The 25,302-nt window shown below is 38.6% G+C and overlaps 1 protein-coding gene across 1 annotated transcript in view; it reads left to right on the forward strand.

Annotated features, from left to right (window-relative positions):
- Positions 1-21,523, forward strand: part of atm (ATM serine/threonine kinase) — a 74,710-nt gene extending 53,187 nt beyond the window's left edge. The window contains exons 45-62 of the mRNA XM_048160175.1: positions 1,893-2,127; positions 3,136-3,309; positions 3,421-3,540; positions 6,537-6,754; positions 6,842-7,049; positions 7,189-7,314; positions 7,406-7,546; positions 10,918-11,056; positions 12,401-12,483; positions 12,595-12,735; positions 13,037-13,153; positions 13,666-13,815; positions 13,952-14,117; positions 15,622-15,708; positions 15,787-15,901; positions 18,318-18,381; positions 18,470-18,615; positions 20,804-21,523. Coding sequence (XP_048016132.1) covers positions 1,893-2,127; positions 3,136-3,309; positions 3,421-3,540; positions 6,537-6,754; positions 6,842-7,049; positions 7,189-7,314; positions 7,406-7,546; positions 10,918-11,056; positions 12,401-12,483; positions 12,595-12,735; positions 13,037-13,153; positions 13,666-13,815; positions 13,952-14,117; positions 15,622-15,708; positions 15,787-15,901; positions 18,318-18,381; positions 18,470-18,615; positions 20,804-20,984 — 2,611 coding nt within the window. The 3' untranslated portion in view covers positions 20,985-21,523. The remainder of the gene's footprint in view (positions 1-1,892; positions 2,128-3,135; positions 3,310-3,420; positions 3,541-6,536; positions 6,755-6,841; positions 7,050-7,188; positions 7,315-7,405; positions 7,547-10,917; positions 11,057-12,400; positions 12,484-12,594; positions 12,736-13,036; positions 13,154-13,665; positions 13,816-13,951; positions 14,118-15,621; positions 15,709-15,786; positions 15,902-18,317; positions 18,382-18,469; positions 18,616-20,803) is intronic.
- The last annotated feature ends 3,779 nt before the right edge of the window (positions 21,524-25,302 follow it).

Genomic DNA, 25,302 nt, shown 5'->3' on the forward strand with positions numbered 1-25,302 from the left:
AAAAATGGCAGATGGAGCAATAATAACTGACATGAACCATGATTACATGATATTTTTAGTGATATTTGTAAATTGTCTTTCTAAATGTTTTGTTAGCATGTTGCTAATGTACTGTTAAATGTGGTTAAAGTTACCATCGTTTATTACTGTATTCACGGAGACAAGAGAGCCGTCGTTATTTTCATTTTTTAAACACTTGCAGTCTGTATAATTCATAAACACAACTTCATTCTTTATAAATCTCTCCAACAGTGTGTAATGTTAGCTTTAGCCACGGAGCACTATCAAACTAATTCAGAATCAAATGTAAACATCCAAATAAATACTGTACTTACGCGATTAGACATGCTGCATGACGAACACTTTGTAAAGATCCATTTTGAGGGTTATATTAGCTGAACTTTGTTTATGCTGTTAAAGGCAAGTGTGAGCTCTTGGGGCGGGGAGCACGAGATTTAAAGGGGCCGCAGCATGAATCGGCGCATAGCTAATGATGCCCCAAAACAGGCAGTTAAAAAAATTAATAAAAAAAAATCTATGGGGTATTTTGAGCTGAAACTTCACAGACACATTCACCGGACACCTTAGACTTATATTACATTTTGAAAACACGTTCTACGGCACCTTTAATATACGCCGCGGCTGTGCTTCAGGCGATCCAAGTTTGAGTCCCGGCTCAAGGTTTAGCCATCTCACACCAATATGATAGTTTAGTCAAACTTATATTTGTCACAAATAAAAACATTTGAAATGTACATTTATTGATTCAAAACACTTTTCGAAGCTTTATTCATTGTTTGCTTTAGGGCTGCGTCAATAAATCGATGCTTCGTGATTTGTGGATTGATTGAGATTTTCAGAATACATTGCGATTCTCTAATAGATTCTGAGCTTAGTTTTTAACAGCAGATGGCGCTCTAGGCTCATTTTTAACCGCATGCTCAAACACTCACAAAGAAGAGCGCTCGTGCATTCGGCTGAGTCTGAGAATGTATTTGCACCACAGAATGCTTTTATGACTCGAGATTAATGTAAACATCCCACTGCAAACACCCTTGTAATTCACTTCAACCTGTCCGAAATTTATGAATGATTATTTTATAGAAGGTTCAAGTGTTGTGTGTAAGGAATTGGAAACAAGCAGAGTACGGCTGTTTCTAAAGCACACAGTCTGCTGTTAAAAACTAAGCTCAGAATCGATTTGAGAGAGAATCGAGATGGATTCGGAAAATCTCAGAATCAATCCAGATCATTTCTTGATTTGCAATGCATAGATTTATTTTCCCAGCCCTAGTTTGCATAGAGTTTAGTGTTAATTCTCTGTGCGATTTTATGTAAAATGAGGAATAAAGAATCTTAATCTTGTTCCTGCGACATTTAAATTTGTATTGCCAAAGAAATTGCAGCGTTGCTGTGTACAATTAAAACAAAATGCAAAATGAAAATAGTACAAAGCAACATAAATCAAGAACAGAAGTTTTTCTCTGCCTTTCTGTATCTCTTTCAGTCTCTCTCATGTAGGCAATGAAATAAAACCTTTCAGAGAAGAAACATTTCATGATAATACTGTATATGCTGATGCATGTCATCCACACCAGTTACAAAAACTTAACTGTAACAAATTATTTTTGCTCCTTAAAAGGAACTGAGTACCTTGTTGAATTCACTAAAACGAGGTTAATCACACATAAAAGAGCTCTGTATCCCCTGCTCCACTCAACAGTTCATGTTTAGGTAATGCAAAACCAATTGAAACACTTGGATTAAACACTTCAATGGATTAAACATCAATTCATCGTCTATGTTTTTATATTTTATATTGTAGATCCAGACACAAGAAATTAGTGTATATGACTGTATATTAATATATAGTATGATTCTGTTCTTGCCAGGCCTGTAACTGACTCCAGCCTCAATGAAGTCTACAGGAAGTGGCAACAGCACTCTGATCTCTTAACCGACAGTGATTTCAGTCTGGTAGAGCCAGTCTTAGCCTTGCGTTCCTCCATACAGGAAACATTGATTTCCTCAGAGACAGACCCAGACAGGAAGAACTACCTGATTTCTGCCTATTCCTCCCACCTGATGGAGCTGTGCAAACTGGCTCGTTCTGCAGGCAACACACAGGTCTGTATGTAAATTAGCCAGACTTTTGGCTCATGGACATGTGTCATTGGTGTAGTGCATTATATTAACATAAGAACACATTCCACAACGTTTAGCAACCAGAAAGTGTCCAAGACATTTTGTCGTCAAGTCAAATTAATTTGTATAACATTTTTCACAATACACATTGTGTATGAAGTTTCATTGTTTTATAACTCCTGACAGGTACCACAGTTAGCGATCAAAATAGAGTAAATCTCCTTTTCAAAGTAACTTGACGCTTCAAATAATGACTGTAGCAATTCACCCTTCGTCAGAAGTTTGATTGACAGGCGATCTGACCAATCATAACACCTAATCTGCCATTTTGTCCAACAAACAAACCAGATGGGAGAGTTAGTAGATTGACGTCTTTCTGTGACAACATACCTTCTGATGTTCATTCATGTTTATTTCGTGAAATAGCACGATTCACATGCCGCTTAAACTGAGGTGCTACAGCGATCTGTCAACATATATTAAAAAGCCACAAAGAGGTATTTATTGTTTGAATTTCTTAAAAATAAATGACAAAATTTGAAACTTTGTTTCATACCAAAAATAACCTGCATTGTCTTGCCAGTGTCCTCTTTGTTCCACGATGTATTTTTCACAGCGTGAGAACATGATGTGTGGCATGAGAGCACCATGGCTTGTCAGGTGTAGCAACAGTAACTAAGGGGGCGGGTCTTTGCGAAGGGTTGATTACATCATTACGCCAGTAGGTGGCGACAAGTGACGTTAATAAAATGTATTTGTCCTTGAATCATTCATTCAAGAGATTTGTTCAAAAACAATGATTCATCTAGTAATAAAAAAAGTGAAGTCCTTATCGCCATTTTGAACAATAAGTCTTTTGCTTCATATTTTATAACCTAACAAACTGTTTCTGTGAAATATTTTTGCTTGAAAAGTGTGTCATAATATAAAATGCCTCTTTTTATGGTATTTTGTTATGTAATGCAAAGGTATTTTTTGCATATGTTCTAGCTGGCAGAGCGTGCCGCTTTCCACATGAAGCAGCACCGCCTGGTAAGTGGTGGCGGCGGCAGCAGCAGCTCATGGGCCTGGCAGCTGGAGGAGGCACAGGTGTTCTGGGTGAAGAAGGAACACGGGCTGGCTCTGGGACTGCTCAAACATATGATCCAAAAACTAGAGGATCTGGTGAGTTGAAATGTGGTTAAGGTGGCATCTGTAGTCCATTTCACAGGTGTAGATAATGCCAAATGTGCCAAGTACTCTGCTGAATAACACAGGACGTCTTTGTGTGAGCAGGTGTGTGTGAACCCTGCTGTGGTGCCGGTGTATTCTGAGTGTTTGAGACTGTGTGGAAGCTGGCTGGCTGAATCCTGTCTGGAGAGCCCTGCTATCATACTGGAGAAATATCTGGAGAAGGTAAAGCGCTCATATATTCTGCAAGTCATGATGGGAAATAAAAGGAATTCAGTGACACATGAGTAGTCTATAATTGTGCACTATTTCTTTTCTAGTGTCATTGCATTTGTTATAAAGCTTATATGATATTCTATATGAATATGATAATTCTGTACAATGGTAAATATCAAAATCCTGATATAATAGTATGTAGTGCCCTTCTGCCAGTTCAGGGATGCTTTACAATACAACAATTGAAAAATACAACAATAAAGTAGGAGAGAACAAGTGAATAGTACAAAATACGGCAATACACACAAAATCACATATAAACCAAGAATAGCTTGTAAGAAACAGGTGGGTTTTCAGTTCTCTCTTTAAAGTCAGGCATATTGGAGAGTCGTGTCGCTTTAAAGGTGCCCTAGAATTAAAAATTGAATTTACCTTGGCATAGTTGAATAACAAGAGTTCAGTACATGGAAATGACATACAGTGAGTCTCAAACACCATTGTTTCCTCCTTCTTATATAAATCTCATTTGTTTAAAAGACCTCAGAAGAACAGGCGAATCTCAACATAACACCGACTGTTACGTAACAGTCGGGATCATTAATATGTACGCCCCCAATATTTGCATATGCCAGCCCATGTTCAAGGCATTAGACAAGGGCAGCCAGTATTAACGTCTGGATCTGTGCACAGCTGAATCATCAGACTAGGTAAGCAAGCAAGAACAATAGCGAAAAATGGCAGATGGAGCAATAATAACTGACATGATCCATGATAACTTGATATTTTTAGTGATATTTGTAAATTGTTTTTCTAAATGTTTTGTTAGCATGTTGCTAATGTACTGTTAAATGTGGTTAAAGTTACCATCGTTTCTTACTGTATTCACAGAGACAAGAGCCGTCACTATTTTCATTTTTAAACACTTGCAGTCTGTATAATTCATAAACACAACTTCATTCTTTATAAATCTCTCCAACAGTGTGTAATGTTAGCTTTAGCCACGGAGCACCATCAAACTCATTCAGAATCAAATGTAAACATCTAAATAAATACTGTACTTACGCGATTAGACATGTTGCATGACGAACACTTTGTAAAGATCCATTTTGAGGGTTATATTAGCTGAACTTTGTTTATGCTGTTAAAGGCAAGCGCGAGCTCTTGGGGCAGGGAGCACGTGATTTAAAGGGGCCGCAGCCTGAATCGGCGCATAGTTAATGATGCTCCAAAATAGGCAGTTAAAAAAATAAATTTAAAAAAAAACTATGGGGTATTTTGAGCTGAAACTTCACAGACACATTCAGGGGACACCTTAGACTTATATTACATCTTTTGAAAACACGTTCTACGGCACCTTTAACGTGCATTCGGGAACAACATACGCTACCATCTTTCCATACTTGTAACTAGAAGCACTTATCAACAAAAGAGAAGCTTTAAGGGGCTCCTGTGGTTTTCTGTCAAAATAAAAGTTCAATGGTTTAAGATTAGTATAGTTTTTATTAGGGCTGTAACGATATGCGATATGAAACCGAAATCGCGATACGCAGGTCCACGAACCTGTATCGCGATGTGAGAAGGCAGAATCGCGACACACCCCTTCCAACTCCCAGAGTTATCCTTCCTGTCCAGATCCAATGCTACCACATTTTTAAATTACTATAAGTATTAGGGGTGTAACGATTTATCGTAGATGGTGTGTCTCAATCAGCTCTCTAGTTCAGTAAGTGTTTCGGGCACACATTGAATCTTGCAAGCAGGTTTAAACGTTTCTCATGTCAGTCTCTTGCATGGTCGCGTGAGAAAAGTCGTGGCTTTCTTTCACCGCAGTGCACAGCAACAGCTGTGCTCACAGAAGAGCAAAAGCCGCTTGCGATGCTTTGCTTTAAGAAGTTCTGTGGGGCCGTTCACATATTGCGTCTTTTCCGCGTGCAAGTCAGTTATTATTTTCAAATGTAGCCGCGCGGCAGGCGCGCTCATAATGGGATCAACGCGGTCGCGACGCGCATGCAGTTCTCAACTTCTCAGAATGCCGCAAGCGCACCGCAGGTCGTGTGACAAGAATCAACCGATCAGCTATGGCCTTTCCGTAACAAAACATCAAAAGCTCAGCCGAACAGCTGATCATAGCTGTACATGGTGGTTTTTATATCTTATCTCCATCAATATATCTCGTAGTAAAACTAATGCAAGGGCTAGAAATCATTTATCCTTTGCAGAAACATCCTGATCCTCTTGGAGAGCTCAGTTCATGGTTGCATAGCAACGACCGACGCCACGGGAGCGCAAGCGCTTTGGAAAGAAGGAGAAGCGGTGCGGCCGCGCCTTCCACGCGTTTTTAGATGCGATATGTGAACGGCCGGCCCTATTCATAATTCTAAGTTCATGTTAAATTTAACATTTTTTTTCAGTGGCAGACAGCCCTATTCAACTGTTAATTTGAATACAGAAGGTTTTTATTAAAATTTTATATTTATTTATTTTATTGAAATGTGATCTTGTATGTACAACAAGGAAAATTATTGAAATTTGTTCATGTTTTTTTAATAAATCTTGTTTGAATTTCAGTTTCATTTTGTTCAAAATATCGTGATACGTATCGTATCGTGAACTCCGTATCGAGATACGTACCGTATCGTGACCTGAGCGTATCGTTACACCCCTAGTTTTTATTATTATATTGTTTCTTAAATACTTGATTTTTTTCTTTATTTTACAGCAAAACATTACAGTTGTTTATTAATCAGTAGTTTTTATATTTTTATTTAGTAATAATAATATTAATAATAAAATAAATTATTATTATTATTGCCATATTAATATATACCCACAAAATTGTAGCCTTATTGTGCACACTTTTGTCACACGTTGTATCGCAATTTCTATCAGAAAAATCTAAATTTGTTTTTTCACCCAAATCGTGCAGCACTATATCAAATTTTCACGGTCATACCATGCTACCATAACATTTGTGTTTGGGTTAATGATGTGTTGTTGTTGGATAGGCTGTGGAGGTCATTGAGGAGCACTGCGGCGGTTCAGACGCTAAACTACAGAGCCAGAAGACCCAGGCTTTCTTTTCGCTTGCCCGTTTTTCTGACGCACAGTACCAAAGCATTGAAAACTACATGAAGTCATCTGAGTTTGAAAACAAGCATGCTCTACTGGAGAAGGCCAAGGAGGAAGTTGACCTTATGCGGGAGAGGAGGGTCGGCAACAACAGGTCAGCATGAAAATCTTTTTAAGAAATTATTTTGCTCACCAGTTACAGCTATACAAAGTGTTAAACATGTATTTTATTCATGTGTAGATACACAGTGAAAGTTCAGAGAGAACTAGAGCTGGACGTCAAGGCCTTGGCTAACCTACAGGCCGACCGCAACCGCTTCCTCCTCAAGGCTGTGGAGAACTACATTCAGTGCCTGGAGCTGGGAGAAGAACATGACACCTGGGTCTTCAGACTGGCATCCCTCTGGCTGGAGAATGCTGATGTCAAAACCGTGAATGGCATGATGGAGGTATGATGATTGTACATCTTCCTAAAGTACAATGTACTGCATCAATCCATAAGAAATAAGAATGGGTTGAGATGAAAGTCTCTAAATAGGGTCTAGAATCTACAGATTCTGTGTTGGAATTTGTTCATGTTTTTATTAGAATGGTGTAAAGAAAATCCCGTCATATAAGTTCCTGCCCCTGATGTACCAGTTAGCTGCTCGAATGGGCACTAAAGTGTCCAGCTCCGTGACACAGGACGTGGGCTTTCATCAGGTTCTAAACGAGGTAACCTTCAGCTACTCCTTTATATTCTGAATTTTAACCTCATAAGTGAAATCTACCATAGATTCACAACTACAATATGTTCTGTCATCAGCTGATCTGTCGGTCATCCCTTGACCACCCCCACCACACTCTCTTCATCATCTTGGCACTGGTCAACGCCAACAAGGATGAGAGTTTCTCTCGCAGTCGTACATCCAAGAGCAGCGCCCGCCAACCTTCACCTCTGGACTTGGTATAAAACACATCATGAAAGAAAAAGAAATTAAAGGATAAAAATATACAAAAATAAAATAACACTGTACATTTAGATTCAAAATCCAAGAACTTGAACCTGATATTTATATATACATTATGCATTTTATCATTTATTCCTAGTGCATGCATTTATAATAGTCTTTTACATTTTTGGCAACATTGGCTAAACATTTGTTATGAGAAGACATTTCTGCACTGCTCTAGAAGGTTTTCATGTCTGGTGATAATGTTTAAATCAGTGGTTCTCAACTGGCACGAGAATGAACCTCATTGGTTCTTCCTGAAGCTCAAGCATGCTGCGTAACACGAGAATGAACCTCATTGGTTCTTGCTGAAGCTCAAGCATGCTGCGTAACACGAGAATGAACCTCATTGGTTCTTCCTGAAGCTCAAGCATGCTGCGTAACACGAGAATGAACCTCATTGGTTCTTCCTGAAGCTCAAGCATGCTGCGTAACACGAGAATGAACCTCATTGGTTCTTCCTGAAGCTCAAACATGCTGCGTAACACACGAGAATGAACCTCATTGGTTCTTGCTGAAGCTCAAGCATGCTGCGTAACACGAGAATGAACCTCATTGGTTCTTCCTGAAGCTCAAACGTGCTGCGTAACACGAGAATGAACCTCATTGGTTCTAGAGGAAGCTCAAACGTGCTGCGTAACACGAGAATGAACCTCATTGGTTCTAAGCTCAAACGGCTGCGTAACACGAGAATGAACCTCATTGGTTCTTGCTGAAGCTCAAGCATGCTGCGTAACACGAGAATGAACCTCATTGGTTCTTCCTGAAGCTCAAACGTGCTCATTGGTTCTTCCTTAAGTAACGTGCTGCGTACACGAGAATGAACCTCATTGGTTCTAGAGGAAGCTCAAACGTGCTGCGTAACACGAGAATGAACCTCATTGGTTCTAGAGGAAGCTGCTGAACACGAGAATGAACTCATTGGTTCTAGCTCAAACGTGCTGCGTAAAAGAATGAACCTCATTGAGAATGAACCTCATTGGTTCTTGAGGAAGCTCAAGCATGCTGCGTAACACGAGAATGAACCTCATTGGTTCTTCCTGAAGCTCAAACGTGCTGCGTAACATGAGAATGAACCTCATTGGTTCTTCCTGAAGCTCAAACGTGCTGCGTAACACACGAGAATGAACCTCATTGGTTCTTGCTGAAGCTCAAACGTGCTGCGTAACACGAGAATGAACCTCATTGGTTCTTGCTGAAGCTCAAGCGTGCTGCGTAACACGAGACTGAACCTCATTGGTTCTTGCTGAAGCTCAAACGTGCTGCGTAACACGAGAATGAACCTCATTGGTTCTTGCTGAAGCTCAAACGTGCTGCGTAACATGAGAATGAACCTCAGTGGTTCTTGCTGAAGCTCAAACGTGCTGCGTAACACGAGAATGAACCTCATTGGTTCTTGTGGAAGCTCAAACGTGCTGCGTAACACGAGAATGAACCTCATTGGTTCTTGTGGAAGCTCAAACGTGCTGCGTAACATGAGAAGGAACCTCATTGGTTCTTGCTGGAGCTCAAACGTGCTGCGTAACACGAGAATGAACCTCATTGGTTCTTCCTGAAACTCAAACGTGCTGCGTAACACGAGAATGAACCTCATTGGTTCTTGCTGAAGCTCAAGCATGCTGCGTAACACGAGAATGAACCTCATTGGTTCTTGTGGAAGCTCAAACGTGCTGCGTAACATGAGAAGGAACCTCATTGGTTCTTGCTGGAGCTCAAACGTGCTGCGTAACACGAGAATGAACCTCATTGGTTCTTGTGGAAGCTCAAACGTGCTGCGTAACACGAGAATGAACCTCATTGGTTCTTGTGGAAGCTCAAACGTGCTGCGTAACATGAGAAGGAACCTCATTGGTTCTTGCTGGAGCTCAAACGTGCTGCGTAACACGAGAATGAACCTCATTGGTTCTTCCTGAAACTCAAACGTGCTGCGTAACACGAGAATGAACCTCATTGGTTCTTGCTGAAGCTCAAGCATGCTGCGTAACACGAGAATGAACCTCATTGGTTCTTCCTGAAGCTCAAGCATGCTGCGTAACACGAGAATGAACCTCATTGGTTCTTGCTGAAGCTCAAACGTGCTGCATAACACGAGAATGAACCTCATTGGTTCTAGAGGAAGCTCAAACGTGCTGCGTAACACGAGAATGAACCTCATTGGTTCTTCCTGAAGCTCAAACGTGCTGCGTAACACACGAGAATGAACCTCATTGGTTCTAGAGGAAGCTCAAACGTGCTGCGTAACACGAGAATGAACCTCATTGGTTCTAGAGGAAGCTCAAACGTGCTGCGTAACACGAGAATGAACCTCATTGGTTCTTCCTGAAGCTCAAACGTGCTGCGTAACACGAGAATGAACCTCATTGGTTCTTCCTGAAGCTCAAACGTGCTGCGTAACACGAGAATGAACCTCATTGGTTCTTCCTGAAGCTCAAACGTGCTGCGTAACACGAGAATGAACCTCATTGGTTCTTGCTGAAGCTCAAACGTGCTGCATAACACGAGAATGAACCTCATTGGTTCTAGAGGAAGCTCAAACGTGCTGCGTAACACGAGAATGAACCTCATTGGTTCTTCCTGAAGCTCAAACGTGCTGCGTAACACGAGAATGAACCTCATTGGTTCTTCCTGAAGCTCAAACGTGCTGCGTAACACGAGAATGAACCTCATTGGTTCTTGTGGAAGCTCAAACGTGCTGCGTAACACGAGAATGAACCTCATTGGTTCTTCCTGAAACTCAAACGTGCTGCGTAACACGAGAATGAACCTCATTGGTTCATCAAGTGAACATGCTTGAGCTTCAGTTTACCCCAACTGATGTGTGATGAATGTTTATATGTCAGTAAAAGCCTAAATTCAATGTTCAGCATGTAAAGCAATCATGTTTCTTCAGAAAATTTGGACTAAACTGTCTCTTTATGAACTTCAAAGTGAAACGTCAAAGTGGTAGTTGCTTCGCTGTCAATGGAGGGACAGAAAGTTCTCAGATTAAAAATATCTTCATTTGTGTTCTGAAGATGAAAGAAAGTCTTATAGGGTTGGAACAGGTGATAACAGTATAACGTTTGACAGGACAGGAAAATTTGTCTTTCTTAAGAAACAGCTTTCATGCATGTCAATCAAAATAAGTCTTGCATCAGTAAAACATTTTGAATTACGTTTGTTGTTTTTTCTGTGACTACACACTCCACGACCCACTCAAAACGACCTTATGACCCACCAGTTGAGAAACAATGGTCTAAATACTCTGTAGAAATCTAAAATTTCTGTCCTGACTAACTTTTTTGTTACTAAATGATAAACCTTCATTAAATGTGTTGTTCTGTAGGAACGGGCTGAGGTCGCTCGTAAGGTCATCGACGTGGTTCGTAAAAAGAGAGCCGAGATGGTCAAAGACATTGAGACACTTTGCAATGCCTACATCACTTTGGCATACATGGACGCCAGTCGCCATAAAACTGAAAAGAGTGAGTAAAAGTCAATCATCTGAGAAGATTCATTTCCTGTCTGTTCCCATTATAATGCAAGTCAGTTTGCACTAATACTTTGTGTCCCAAAAAATTTTAAACAATAAATGTACAAATCCCGTGTTTACTTTACCTTGAGAACACACAATAAAGGGGGCGGGGCCATGTTGGGCTGCTTTAGAGAAGAGGAAGAGTTGTTGTAGTCGAGTGTTGTTGTTTTACGCCGGACTGCTTCACAAACGAGGGTCAATTCAACACAAAAGATGAACATGACGGCACATGCTAGTGGATGAGTTGAATCAACTCCACAGCAACTACATAAATGTATCCACTAACCATTCAGAAACGTCCAGTTTCATTGTAAAAGTTGTAACTTCTTCCTGAGTCTCTCCATCAGTGTCGACTCCGGTTTGAACAATGTAAGGCTGAACACCGTTACTGACAATCCTCATTTTGGCTGCGTGAGATTCTCCAGCTTTGTTGTTGTTGAGCTGTTAAAGCTCCGCCCTCTTCTGGAAAGGGGGCGGGAGCAGCAGCTCATTTGCATTTAAAGGGACACACAAAAACGGCGTGTTTTTACTCACACCCCAATAGGGGCAAATTTGACAAGCTATAATAAATGATCTGTGGGGTATTTTGAGCTGAAACTTCACAGACACAATCTGGAGACACCAGAGACTGATATTACATCTTGTGAAAAAGAGCATTATAGGTCCCCTTTAAAATCCATTTTTCACCCACAAAATCTGTAATACGTGTACTTTTAAGTCATTTTGGATAAATGACTAATTAGTAGTTATTTAATTAGCAAAATTATTGTACGGTTCCTATCAGACTTTTACACTAATAGGGTGCAGTAACACTACAGTATTGTGCTTTGGCAAGTTGACATGAAATGGAAGTTGTGCTAGTTTTTTTTCTCTATTGTGATGCATATCTGAGTGAAATGCTTCTCAAACAAGAACAAATGTAGGGCGGGACTTGATTTTGTCCATGGAGAATTGATTGGATGCTTGTGGTTTGCTATTGGTGGATCTCATGTGAGTGACATGTTGCCCCGCCCTCACGCCAGTAAACACATCATCAGAGAAGAGATGTTGATGCCAGAGGGAGGGGAAGTTATTTTGATTATAGATTACAAGGCACGCGAGTTAAAAAAAAAATGTGCATGAATAAATAAATAAAATTATAAAAAATTTTTTTTGCAATATTCCATTAAAAACAAGAATTTTCATGGTGACTTTAAGGCAAGTGGTACTTGCAGAGTTAGAGTCAACAAGTTAAAAATGTTATATACAGCCTGCAAAGTGTTTATTGTTAAATATGATTGTCTTTTCTGTGCAGAAGCCATTCCTATTCCACCGGAGCAACCCATCATGCACATCAAAGACCTCAATGATGTCATCATTCCCACCATGGACATCAAGGTGACAAATATCACTGAAAGAGAATCTGTTTTCTTTTCTGTCAGAGAGGCCTGTGCTCTGCGTCATGTGGTTACCTGAGTTTGTTATTGTGTATGTGGGCATTTCTTTCAGGTGGATCCATCAGGCGGATATGAAGACCTTGTGACTGTCAGGTCATTCAAACCTCACTTTCACCTTGCTGGAGGCGTCAACCTACCCAAAATAATTGACTGTGTGGGTTCAGACGGCAAGAGCAGGAGACAGCTAGTGAAGGTCTGGTTATCAAGAACATGCCTTCACCTCTTTTTTTCGTAATAAAAATTCCACATACAGTAAAAAAAAAAAAAAGCTGATTTCTTATTTCTCTTAGTTTTTTTTTGTTTTGTTTTGTGTTTTTTCTGCTGCTTCTTTTTTCAAGTATTTGGACTCCCCTGGAGAATCCCTTTTTCACTTGTGTTAGATACAGTGGGGACAAAATCGGCTCGCACATGTCTTAGTCATGGACTTCTTTAAAACGTGTGCATCAGTCTTTTTTGTAACTGAGTCTGAAGTGAGGTTATGTGTCGTGACGCAGGGTCAGGATGATCTGAGGCAGGATGCAGTGATGCAGCAGGTCTTTCACATGTGCTCCACCCTTCTGCAGCGCAATGCCGAAACTCGCAAGAGGAAACTCAACATCCGCCGCTACAAAGTAAAGACACCTTTCATACACTATCCTGATAGCACTATATAACACTTATAAATGTGGATGTGTTTCTTAAAAAAGTCATCGCTTCACTTCAGAAGGCATTTATTAACCCTCTGGAGTCGATACTTTTATGATGGATGTACTTTTTTGGGCTTTAAAATCTCTGTTACTATTCAGTCCCATTATAAAGCTTGAAACAGCCATAAAATTGATTAATATAACTCTGACTGTGTTTGACTGAAAGAAGATAGTCATATACACCTAGGATGGCTTATAGGTGAGTAAATTATGGGGTAATTTTCATTTTTGGGTGAACTAACTCTTTAATGCTGGCAAATGACCATGGTATAAGCGGGATAATCCACGGCTAGCTGTGCATTAAACGATTTGAATACGCCATCTAATGCATGACTTTAGCAGTGTGTGTGCTTACTGGGTCGAGTCAAATAGCTTTTAGAGCTATAATGACACATTCAATGTGACTTTATCAACACTGAGCCATGTGTTTGTACCAGGTGGTGCCGTTTTCCCAGCGCAGCGGTGTTTTGGAGTGGTGTTCCGGTACTGTGCCCATTGGAGAGTTCCTGGTGGACCCTCAGAAGGGGGCACACAAACGCTTCCGCCCACAAGACTGGCCCAACATGACCTGTCGCAAGAAAATGATGGTCCTGGATTTTATTAGCTTATTTCATTTGTCATCCTGCTAATTCATTCTTATAGGCATTTTAATATGAATAATCTTATTTAAAAAAAAGATTATTTATAAAATATTTTGCTTGTTATGTTCTTGTAATGATCCAGGAGGCACAAAGGCTGGAATTTGATGACAAACTTGAGGCTTTCACAGAGGTGTGCCAGAAATTCCGGCCAGTATTCCGATACTTTTGCATGGAGCGCTTCCTGGACCCCGCGGTGTGGCTGGAGAGGCAGCTAGCATACACTCGCAGTGTGGCCACCTCTTCTATTGGTACACATTCACACATTATCATTATTCTCAAGTTTTCCACTTAACCATAAACTGATTATAGGTGACATGCACGGTCGGAAATTAAAGGGGGCTTAGGGAAAAATGCCCCCAAAATAGGGTTGTGCCGATGGACGATATCATCGTTACATACTGCACTGAAGCGGCAGTTTAAGATATAAACCCAGAATTCAGTGAACGTCAATTAACTTTTGTCTGGTTAATTTAAAGACAATTTTCCTTGCCATAATGTCAAATCAAATGAAAGAATGAAGGTGATTCTGATAACACAAATTCATTAAAACACAGAAGAACAACAAAGAACAAGAAAACTTTTTTTCCCCCTCACGTGCAACCTATTGGAAAGCCCGGATGATCGTTAGTTGGGTTGGTAAAATAACGAAATTATGGCTTTTAAGTAGAAAATAGTATTTATGTAAAGAAATATATTAAAATAAAAAGTGCACAACTCTTCTTAAGTGGAAGAAAGCTACCTTTTTCCCCTTACGTGCAACTTATTGGAAAGCCCGGATGAGTCATTAGTTGGGAAATGAAATAAATAAAGTAATAAAGTACAGTAAAATAACGAATAATAATTATATAGTAACATCGCAATGTTTTACTGTAAACATCGTCAACTGCCAATTTAGGGGACATCGCCCAACCCTACCCCAAAATGAAAAAATGCTCTCTAAAAATTCAAGATAAGGTGCCAAAAATGCTTCTTTACAGTTAAACTAAATCTTTTATGACAGTCGCGGTTAACGTTAAATGTGAAATTAATGAAAAGCGCCATTAAACGTTGCATCAGAGCATTATAACCAATCACGTGTTTCTGTTGAGCTTATGAATGCAGTGGCCAGTCAGAAGCGTTTAAATGAATCACTGTTGGGGTTTTGTTTATTGCACATGTTCACTGACTAAATTACACAAATACTATCATCATAAACGACAAAGTGCAGATATGATATAAGTAAGGGATTCATTAAAGTCATGGACTGTTGTTTGCTCGCTTTCTGTATAGAATTTATTCCCAGTTTAGTTTTTGATGCTACTAAAGTAACTACTGTGACATCTTGGTTTTCTAATGTGTAAAAAGCAATAAACAAATAATGAAATGTCTGTGTAGCCACAATATGACGTCGTGCCATTTCTCCAAACACTAAATATTTTATGTATTTTATTAAGTGACATTAATGTGTGAAGATGGCTTTTGTTGATGTTGATACAGTTTTGTTGATAACGGTCTATAGTATTCTGATTGATAGTAATTGGTTATATTTTATGTAGGCCTATTTGATGTAAAAGGCATCACAGATACATTTAATGAGAAAAATGTCCCTGAAAATCAGTTCCGGGGGCAAATATTGCCCCTTTTTGAGTTTCTGAGCCCGGTGACATGTCATTTCTACAGGCATCTGGCCTCAGATTTTCCCAACACCTTTAAAATACAATACGCATAGACATGTGAGTGATGTGAAAATAGTGATGTGTCTGTGTCTGACAGTGGGTTACATCGTTGGCCTGGGCGATCGGCACATTCAGAACATTCTGATCGACGAACAGACGGCAGAACTGGTCCACATAGACCTTGGTATGTGTACACAGAACACTAACGCTTCAGAAAGTCTTTTTGTGTTTTCATTTTCACCTTCATCGTCTCTCCTCACAGGTGTTGCCTTTGAGCAGGGTAAAATCTTGCCCACCCCTGAGACGGTTCCGTTCAGACTGTCTCGAGACATTGTGGATGGGATGGGCATCACAGGGGTGGAGGGCGTCTTCCGCAGGTGAGTCTTACGGAGGTGTTTTCATACTTGAGTCATTTAAATTCCCTGAAGTCAATCATTTTATCCCTTAAAACTCATCTTTGATCACCAAAATGACATATTTAAACATTTTTTCCTTAAAATAGCTTAAATGTAACTCTACACCCTTGCCTCATTTGGTATATGCGGATCTACGAATATGCACTCCACTCACACCAGCCCAGGGATCCACTCGTTGACGATCACACGTTGATGTGATTGGTCACAAGGTAGTTTGTGATGTCAGAAACGCCAGTGATTTCAAACCGCGGGTTTGAGACTGTCTTTGGCTCACTGCAGTTTCAAAGAGAAAATACTCTTCAGTGGTGTTGACTGATGAATTTGCACATGGTTTGTCTTAAAGCATATTGAAAACACCACACAGACATATAAACAACATTAAAAACTTGATTTTCACCACAGGGGGTCTTTAAAAGAATGCCATATCATATGTCCACCCCTGTGGCCTATTGTTGCAAGTGTGAGTTTACTTTGAGCAAACTCCTGTTTTTCGGGCTCAAGAAGATGGATTGGTTTTCAGCGGTGTTCTTTGCTAGGGTAACTACATGGCTCCAGTGCAGGTTTTATTTTGGGTAAGAGATTGGAAACCAAAATCAGCTTTGAGCAAAGTGACATATATTTCATGCAATAAAGCCAATCCCTTTTATCTCTTGCTTCAATTCAAGGCAGTTCAAAGTGAAAGCATTTTAGAGATGATATCGCCTGGCTTTTTTGCTGCTACATTTGCGAGTGAACAACACTCACTCTTGTAGAGTTGATGGTCAGTGCTGTATCATCACCAAAAATTAAGCCTTTCCAATGTAAACATAACAAGTGCTAGAAATACAGTACAGTCCAAAAGTTTGGAACCACTAAGATTTTTAATGTTTTTAAAAGAAGTTTCGTCTGCTCACCAAGGCTACATTTATTTAATTAAAAATACAGTAAAAAACAGTAATATTGTGAAATATTATTACAATTTAAAATGACTGTTTTCTATTTGAATATATTTCACAAAGTAATTTATTCCTGTGATGCAAAGCTGAATTTTCAGCATCGTTACTCCAGTCTTCAGTGTCACATGATCCTTCAGAAATCATTCTAATATGCTGATCTGCTGCTCAAGAAACATTTAATGTGTACAATTGTACAAAATATTTGTGTACAATATTTTTTTTCAGGATTATTTGATGAATAGAAAGTTCAAAAGAACAGTGTTTATCTGAAATCTAATCTTTTGTAACATTATAAATGTCTTTACTTTGATTGATTTAATGCATCCTTGCTGAATAAAAGTATTAATTTCTTTCATTTCTTTTCAAAAAAATAAAAATAAAAATTCTTACTGACCCCAAACTTTTGAACGGTAGCGTATAATGCTACAGAAGCTTTGTATTTCAGATAAATGCTGTTCTTTTGAACTTTCTATTCATCAAGGAATCCTGAAAAAAAAAAGTACACAACTGTTTTCAACATTGAAAATAATCATAAATGTTTCTTGAGCAGCAAATCAGCATATTAGAATGATTTCTGAAGGATCATGTGACACTGAAGACTGGAGTAACGATGCTGAAAATTCAGCTTTGCATCACAGGAATAAATTACTTTGTGAAATATATTCAAATAGAAAACAGTCATTTTAAATTGTAATAATATTTCACAATATTACTGTTTTTTACTGTATTTTTAATTAAATAAATGTAGCCTTGGTGAGCAGACGAAACTTCTTTTAAAAACATTAAAAATCTTAGTGGTTCCAAACTTTTGGACTGTACTGTCTATCAAGCACTAGAACACTTGAAAGAGCGCACTATGTAGGAAGTTCAACATCCGAAACGTCCTAAGAAGAAAAAATCCCTGAAAGCCGTGTCTCAGACGCAAATACTAAGTTGAGCTTCCTTTAATGCCGCCCTGTGCTTGAACGTTCAAATTCACACAAAATTGTCACAAAATTGTCTCCATGAGTATCCTAGTATACATAATCGGTTATGTCTTTGATTTAAACCCTAAAGGGTCCTTCGGGACAAATTTGAGCAAAATCATTTTGTTTAGGTTTTGTTTCCTTAATTTCCTAAGTTTGCCACCTGAACACACACATCAAATTGGATTTGATTCAAAAATAAGGAAAAACCATTTCAATTCAGTGTATAAGAAGAACACTAGGCAAGCATGGCCTTCATGTTGAACATCTTATCGAATGCCACTCTTGACCAAGAAGAACATAAAAGGCTGACTTGAGTACGCTAAAATTAATTTAATTTCAAACATGTAACAGACACTGAAATGATTCAAGTGTAAGAACACCAAAATGGGACTCTTTTCTGTTTTGTGACATTATAATCAAAAAGTATTTTGATTTCTGTGAAAGGAACTGAACAATTATTATGATGTTATGTAGATGTTGTGAGAAGACCATGGAAGTTATGAGGAGTTCTCAGGAAGCTCTGTTGACCATTGTGGAGGTAAACAGATTCATTTATATCATCTCATGTCTGACAGGTGTCACTCGTCAGGAAATGAATGTTTGATTGTGTGTTTGTGTGTGTGCAGGTGTTGCTCTACGACCCTCTGTTTGACTGGACCATGAACCCTCTGAAGGCCTTCTACCTGCAGCAGCACGACGAGCAGGCGGAGCTCAATGCCACGCTCAACCCCACGCCGGGTGGAGACGAGATCGACACCCACCGCAAGGCCAGGTAACACATTCATCTGCTTCTGTTCGTCAGCTGTTTTCTCTGAAATGATGTAACATCAGGGCTCCAGACTCTCCAGACATTTTGCAACCTTTTTTCTTGCCGTTGTGAGTAAATTTTGAGTCTCACTGGCGGCACCACCACATTACTCCATCGATGAGAGCCGCCATTTCTGTTGCATATGAGAAACATCAAAAAGCAAACAAAACAAAGCTGTGCAGCACAGACAGTTCATCAGCTCGGACCAATATTAGACAGCGCAGTGTGAGCTCAGAACAGGTTTTACATAAACCCCGCCCCCGAGAACACACAACAAAGGGGGCGGTGCCATGTTGGGCTGCTTTAGAGAAGAGGAAGAGTTGTTGTAGTCGAGTGTTGTTGTCATGCCGTCATTTTACGCCGGACTGCTTCACAAACGAGGGTCAATTCAACACAAAAGATGAACATGACAGCACATGCTAGTGGATGAGTTGAATCAACTCCACAGCAACTACATAAATTTATCCACTAACCATTCAGAAACGTCTAAAAGTTGTAACTTCTTCCTGAGTCTCTCCATCAGTGTCGACTCCGGTTTGAACAATGTAAGGCTGAACACCGTTACTGACAATCCTCATTTTGGCTGCGTGAGATTCTCCAGCTTTGTTGTTGTTGAGCTGTTAAAACTCCGCCCTCTTCTGGAAAGCAGCAGCTCATTTGCATTTAAAGGGACACACACAAAAATGGCGTGTTTTTGCTCACAGCCAAATAGGGGCAAATTTGACAAGCTATAATAAATGATCTGTGGGGGATTTTGAGCTGAAACTTCACAGACACATTCTGGAGACACCAGAGACTGATATTACAAAGGGGAATTATAGGTCCCCTTTAAATTCAGCGCAGAATTGTGTACTAACTGTAACCATGGTATTGTGGCAGAAATAGTCAAATGTTTTACATTATTAATTTCAGGGTTCGTATAACTTTTTGAGAGGGATATTCAAGACTTTCAAGTGCTTCACAATTTTTCCAGCACTTCAAGGCTCTAAATATTGTTATTTTTAATGTGATGGCCAAATAAAATTTTAAATTTTCCCTATAAAAAAAGTGTTTTTTTTATGTGTTACTGTTGTTAATAAAAGTTAATTTTATCTCAACTCAAGCTCGGTGCTTTACTGTCAAATGCACATTTCCAAGAAATAAACATGTAAGATGATTGGTTACTGTGCTTATTAATTAAATTACCTTTATGATTTAAAATACCCCCAGATCAGGTGCTGGTGCCACCATCTGTAGAAATTGCTCTCAAATGTTAGTCTGGAGCCCTGAACATACATTGAATTTAAGGCACTGAAACTTGTGTTGAGCATAAACAAATATCCTGAAATAACCTAAGGGTTTTTAAAAGGGATAAACATCTAGTACTTCTGATTTTGAGACGTAATATCACTGTTACTCTTGAACATGCCATTTTGAATGTGGCAAAAGTATACACTGTGAAACAATGCTGTCGAAGAATTTCATCTGTTACAAATAATCATAAACTACATCTCATGAGCTTTAGTTTAATGAGCAAAGCTCTGTAGTTTTCATTGTGGATACATATATAATGCAATGATGATTGTACAAAAATCGTTCCTCAAAAGCCTGATGTATCATATTTGATACAATTTAACATGATTTTTCTAAACAATGATGTATGGATAATCTAATAACCTAAATTGCTTCAGTGTGTTTACTACTCTGAACAATCAGTAAAGATTTGACAGCAAAAAGACTTGCTTTTAATGGTTAAAAATTATGAACTATTAATCAGATGGTATGTACTAGATGTTGAACAACAGGATTTTCAGCAAGTTTTGATCATGTTGGTAATTTAGAGGATTTTTTTCATATCAAATATGATATATTAGGCTTTATATGGTTAAAGCAATGTCAACAATATTATTTTGTCATAATTGGGCCTCTTAAATTATGATCTGCCCAATGCCAGGATTTGGCTGTAACTGCAGTTACAGTATTTTACCTTTGTATGGCAGTATAGAGTTGGGAAAAACGTATCCAGTCCACATCCGCTCATCTGAATAAAGGTTTTAAATGAAAACACAGCTTGTGTACACATATATTTCCCTTGTCCGGTGTGAGGCCATGTTTCTAACAGTCAGGTTTATGTATGACGAAGCGCAGTGATTGTGTGGATGTGTTTGTGCAGTGACAGTCAGAGCTTCAATAAAGTGGCGGAGCGGGTGTTACTGCGACTGCAGGAGAAGCTGAAGGGTGTCGAGGAGGGGACGGTGCTCAGCGTGGGGGGACAGGTAAACCTCCTCATTCAGCAGGCAATGGACCCCAAAAACCTCAGCCGCCTCTTCCCCGGATGGCAGGCCTGGGTCTGATACACATGCTTGACAGCATTATGATTTATATACCAAAGAAAATGACACATAAAACAAGCACTTGAACAAATAGCAGGTACAGTGGAAATGTCTTATGACTGTATTTTCATCCGCTTCGTAACATGAAATGTTTATCAACTCTGAATGTCCAACTTTTAATACATGTTGCACTATTAGCCTGTATATAATTAAATAAAATGAATATATTTAGCGATGATCATTATAGCCTAATACTTACAGTGAACGGTCTGTTTTTGTAACGTTTTGTTAAAAACTTATTTCGAACGATAATGCTTCTGCAACAAATTGAAAACAGATTTTTATTCATTATCTCCACAAGCTTCGAATTGTATGTATTGAATATGAATGTTTACTTAAAGGAATTGAAAAGAAAGAGTAAAATCAAACAACATCCACTGATGATCAAAGTTTGGTTCATGTAGTAATGTGCACCTTATGTACAGTACAGATATTACTCATAAATGGTTGATCTTTTCATGGCAAGCACAATAAATCACGGTTAAACTGTTTAGTTCTCATTCTGTCTTTCATTTCTGTTTAAAACACTTTTGACAGTAATTAGATGACTAATAGTAACATCAAATCACTACAGTAGGAATCTTTCAGTCAACAGGTTTTATAACAACAGTATAAATGGGTCATTATACATTAAAACTATATATCTTTTTAATGTCTTTTTATCTATATCAAAACAATAATAACTTTATTCAGCAATTTCTCATAGCTCTTAAATATCCTTCACAATGTTAAATGCATTCATGCTAAGAAAGAAGAATTCATGCTGATGTTGTCCACTTCAAAAACTTTTGGAAGGCACTGTATGTCTGGAGACAGAAGCAGATTTTCCCCCCGATAACAGCATAATGTCTCTAATGTACACCTCTGCCTACTACAGTATCCCATGAGACAGTTAGCCACATACTGTACCATCTCTGCTTCATTAATCAATGTGTCGGTGCAGTTAATGAAGTTATAAAGAGCATACGAGTCAGTGGAAGGACTGGAGTTGAGCTGCAGAATGATTACAGCTGCTTTAGCTTCATTAGTGGCTTCATGAGGCAAACCTACTTAAAACAGGAGTGGAGAGGCTGTTACATAACTCACTAAAAGACTTGTGTGTGTGATGAATCATTCCCTCTTGATATATCCCAACTTATTTCAGTCAAGTGCATAGCCTATTTACACTACTCTTGTAAATCAAGCACATTAATTCAGTATAGCTCAAGCTGTATGATATCATTATATGTGCAACATTGCAGGGCCGTTTTGGCGAAGTTCTCCAGCATTTTTTTTTTTTTCATCGGTTGGTCGGCAATCACTTAGCAAATGGCAACTCATCAAAAACCAACCAGAAAATTTAGGAAACCAGAAGCTAAAACTAAAAACCACTCCTTCTGTAAACCAATGACACAAGTCTCATTACACTGCATTCTGCACAAACTAGGCTACAATAATATGTGAGCAACAAGTGTACATGTTTGTATTTGAGACAATTTCATATATGCATGGTTTTTGGAAAAAGAAAAAGTCACTGAAATAAGGCCTCAAAACACATACTAAACATTTTTTCACAAGACTTTTGGGAACTGTATATTTTAGTCTAGAGTTTTTGCTTCAAAGTGATGTTAATATCATCCTGCCTACTCTTTCACATAACACAATGCATTGATTTGAAATTTCTAAGACACTTTTTGTTTTAGACAGGCCATATGCGAGGTGTAAATCTTTATGAATAATACTGTGATTCACACCTGAGGAGATTAAAGGGTTAGTTCACCCAAAAATGAAAATAATGTCATTTATTACTCGCCCTCATGTCGTTCCACACCCGTAAGAAGATATTGTTGATGAAATCCGATGGCTCTGTGAGGCCTGCATAGGGAGCAATGACATTTATTCTCTCAAGATCCATTAATGTACTAAAAACATATTTAAATCAGTTCATGTGAGTTGAATATTTATATTATAAAGCCACGAGAATATTTTTGGAGAGCCAAAAAAAACAAAATAACTTATTTAGTGATGGACGATTTCAAAACACTGCTTCAGGAAGCTTCGGAGCATAAATGAATCAGTGTATCAAATCTGCTGTTCGGAGCGCCAAAGTCACTTGATTTCAGCCGTTGGCAGTTTGACACGCGATCTGAATCATGATTCGACACCAAAGATTCATTTGTGCTCTGAAGCTTCATGAAGCAGTGTTTTGAAATCGGCCATCACTATATAAGTCGTTATTTTGGGTCTTTTTGGCGCTCCAAAAATATTCTCGTCACTTCATAATATTAATATTGAACCACTGTACTCACATGAACTGATTTAAATATGTTTTTAGTACATTAATGGATCTTGAGAGAGGAAGTGTTCATTGCTCCCTATGCAGGCCTCACTGAGCCATCGGATTTCAACTAAAATATCTTCATTTGTGTTGTGAAGATGAACGAAGGTCTTGCGGGTGTGGAACGACATGAGGGTGAGTAATAAATGACATTATTTTCATTTTTGGGTGAACTAACCCTTTAAGAAACCACCTGGCAACTCCTCAAAAACCAACCAGAAATCTTTAGAAACCAAAAGCTAAAACTAAAAACCACTCCTAATGCACTTTTGTAAATCTAGTTACTTCTACTGATTTTCCCATGTTGATATCAGTAATTATTTAGCCAATGCTTTATCCAAAGCAATTTATGGTATACAATACTACAGGGACAGTCCACCTCAATGACCTCTAGAGGCACTAAACTGTACTGCAAAAATAATTATTGCTTTCAAACAGGTTTCACTTCAAACACTCCATGTAAATCATGGTTGTAGGGAATGAAGTAGGATATTGGAAAGTACAAAAAAAAAAAAATAACGTACAAACTTTGGGGTACCAGTCCGGTTCGGCAACTAGTTAATATATATAAATGTTAATACATAATAATTTGGCAGGTGATAGTATTTAACTCCCAACCAGCATTTTCTAAAGAAAAGTTGCCAGCCAGTGGCAGCATTTTTGATCATATTCACAACTTTCATGGCCCCCATATATTTTGTAATATGAATATGTGAACATGCAAAAAATTAAAACACAAAACAGAACCTCTACTTAAAAAAAAAAAAAAAAAAAATTCTAGATTCATTCGTTCTTTTTTTTATCACTTGAATGTGGGAAGGTTCATAAATCCGTAAGATCTTACCTTCATGCTGTGGAAATACAAACCGGAAGACAGAACACAACAGGTGCGGATCTGCATGAGCTCTATAGAGTGCAACAGTGTCCGCCCCTTTTCTCAGAGGCACTGGTATGTTCTACATTAACTTTTCCCATAGGGACTTTAAAATAATCTTTGTTAAAGAGTTATAAGCCATGAACCAAGCTAATCAGCTACGAGGTGAATCGCAACACTACAAACTTTGATTTGAAGCAAAAAAAGTTTTTGAAAATGAGACAAAGAGACAGGATTGTGTACTCAACTGCTTTTGTGAGGGAAAGAATCCCATGAAGCATTGCGAACAGAATTGAGAAACATCTAATCCAATGTTTAACACAATTATTTTAAAAATTGGCTGAAATAATGCGGGCTGACGGCTTCAACAGAAGCAAATACCATCGATTAACAACCTCATATCTCACAGTAGGTCTGTCTTTAAAGGTTTGTAAGTTATCATTCAAAATCTGTTTCGTTATGGAGAAAATGAATAGACATTTTACTTCTGGATCCTGACTGGTGCACTCTATACCTCTTCCTGGGTCGACATTTCATTTGGTAACAATAGGCAGTTTTGATTTATATGCTGTTGAAAGTTTGATGATCAAGTTAGCTTATTTCTGTCTGCTTCTTCTGATTTATGCCAATCATCTTCTTCACTTGTTTTTGGATCCGGAGATGCTGTATCATTTCAGAAGATCTGTAACAGCGCCCCCTACCGTATAACCACGAAAACACAGATTTCAGGAACTCATCAATGGCAGGGAAGCATCGTCTCACAAATGACAGAAAATCTCGTCAATGGAGTTAAATAATAAAAAGAAGAAAAAAATGATCAGGTGGTATTTTAAACACTTTTATTGGTGGGTTTCTTGTGGCAGTGTGCATCATTTCCTGGACTGAATATATGAGCACATGCAGAGAGAATTGAGCGCTGAACTCAACACCAATGTGAGATTGAGGAAAGAATCGAGGCATAGTGGAAGCTTGTGGACATTTGCATTTATTTCAGTTACCTTTCAAATTTTACAGACTAAATCAATCCAATTCAGATCTATCTGTAGTGAGTAGAAATGACTATAAATATATACATTTGTGTAATAAAT

Source organism: Megalobrama amblycephala, linkage group LG16, assembly GCF_018812025.1.
Source record: "Megalobrama amblycephala isolate DHTTF-2021 linkage group LG16, ASM1881202v1, whole genome shotgun sequence".
Taxonomy (NCBI): domain Eukaryota; kingdom Metazoa; phylum Chordata; class Actinopteri; order Cypriniformes; family Xenocyprididae; genus Megalobrama; species Megalobrama amblycephala.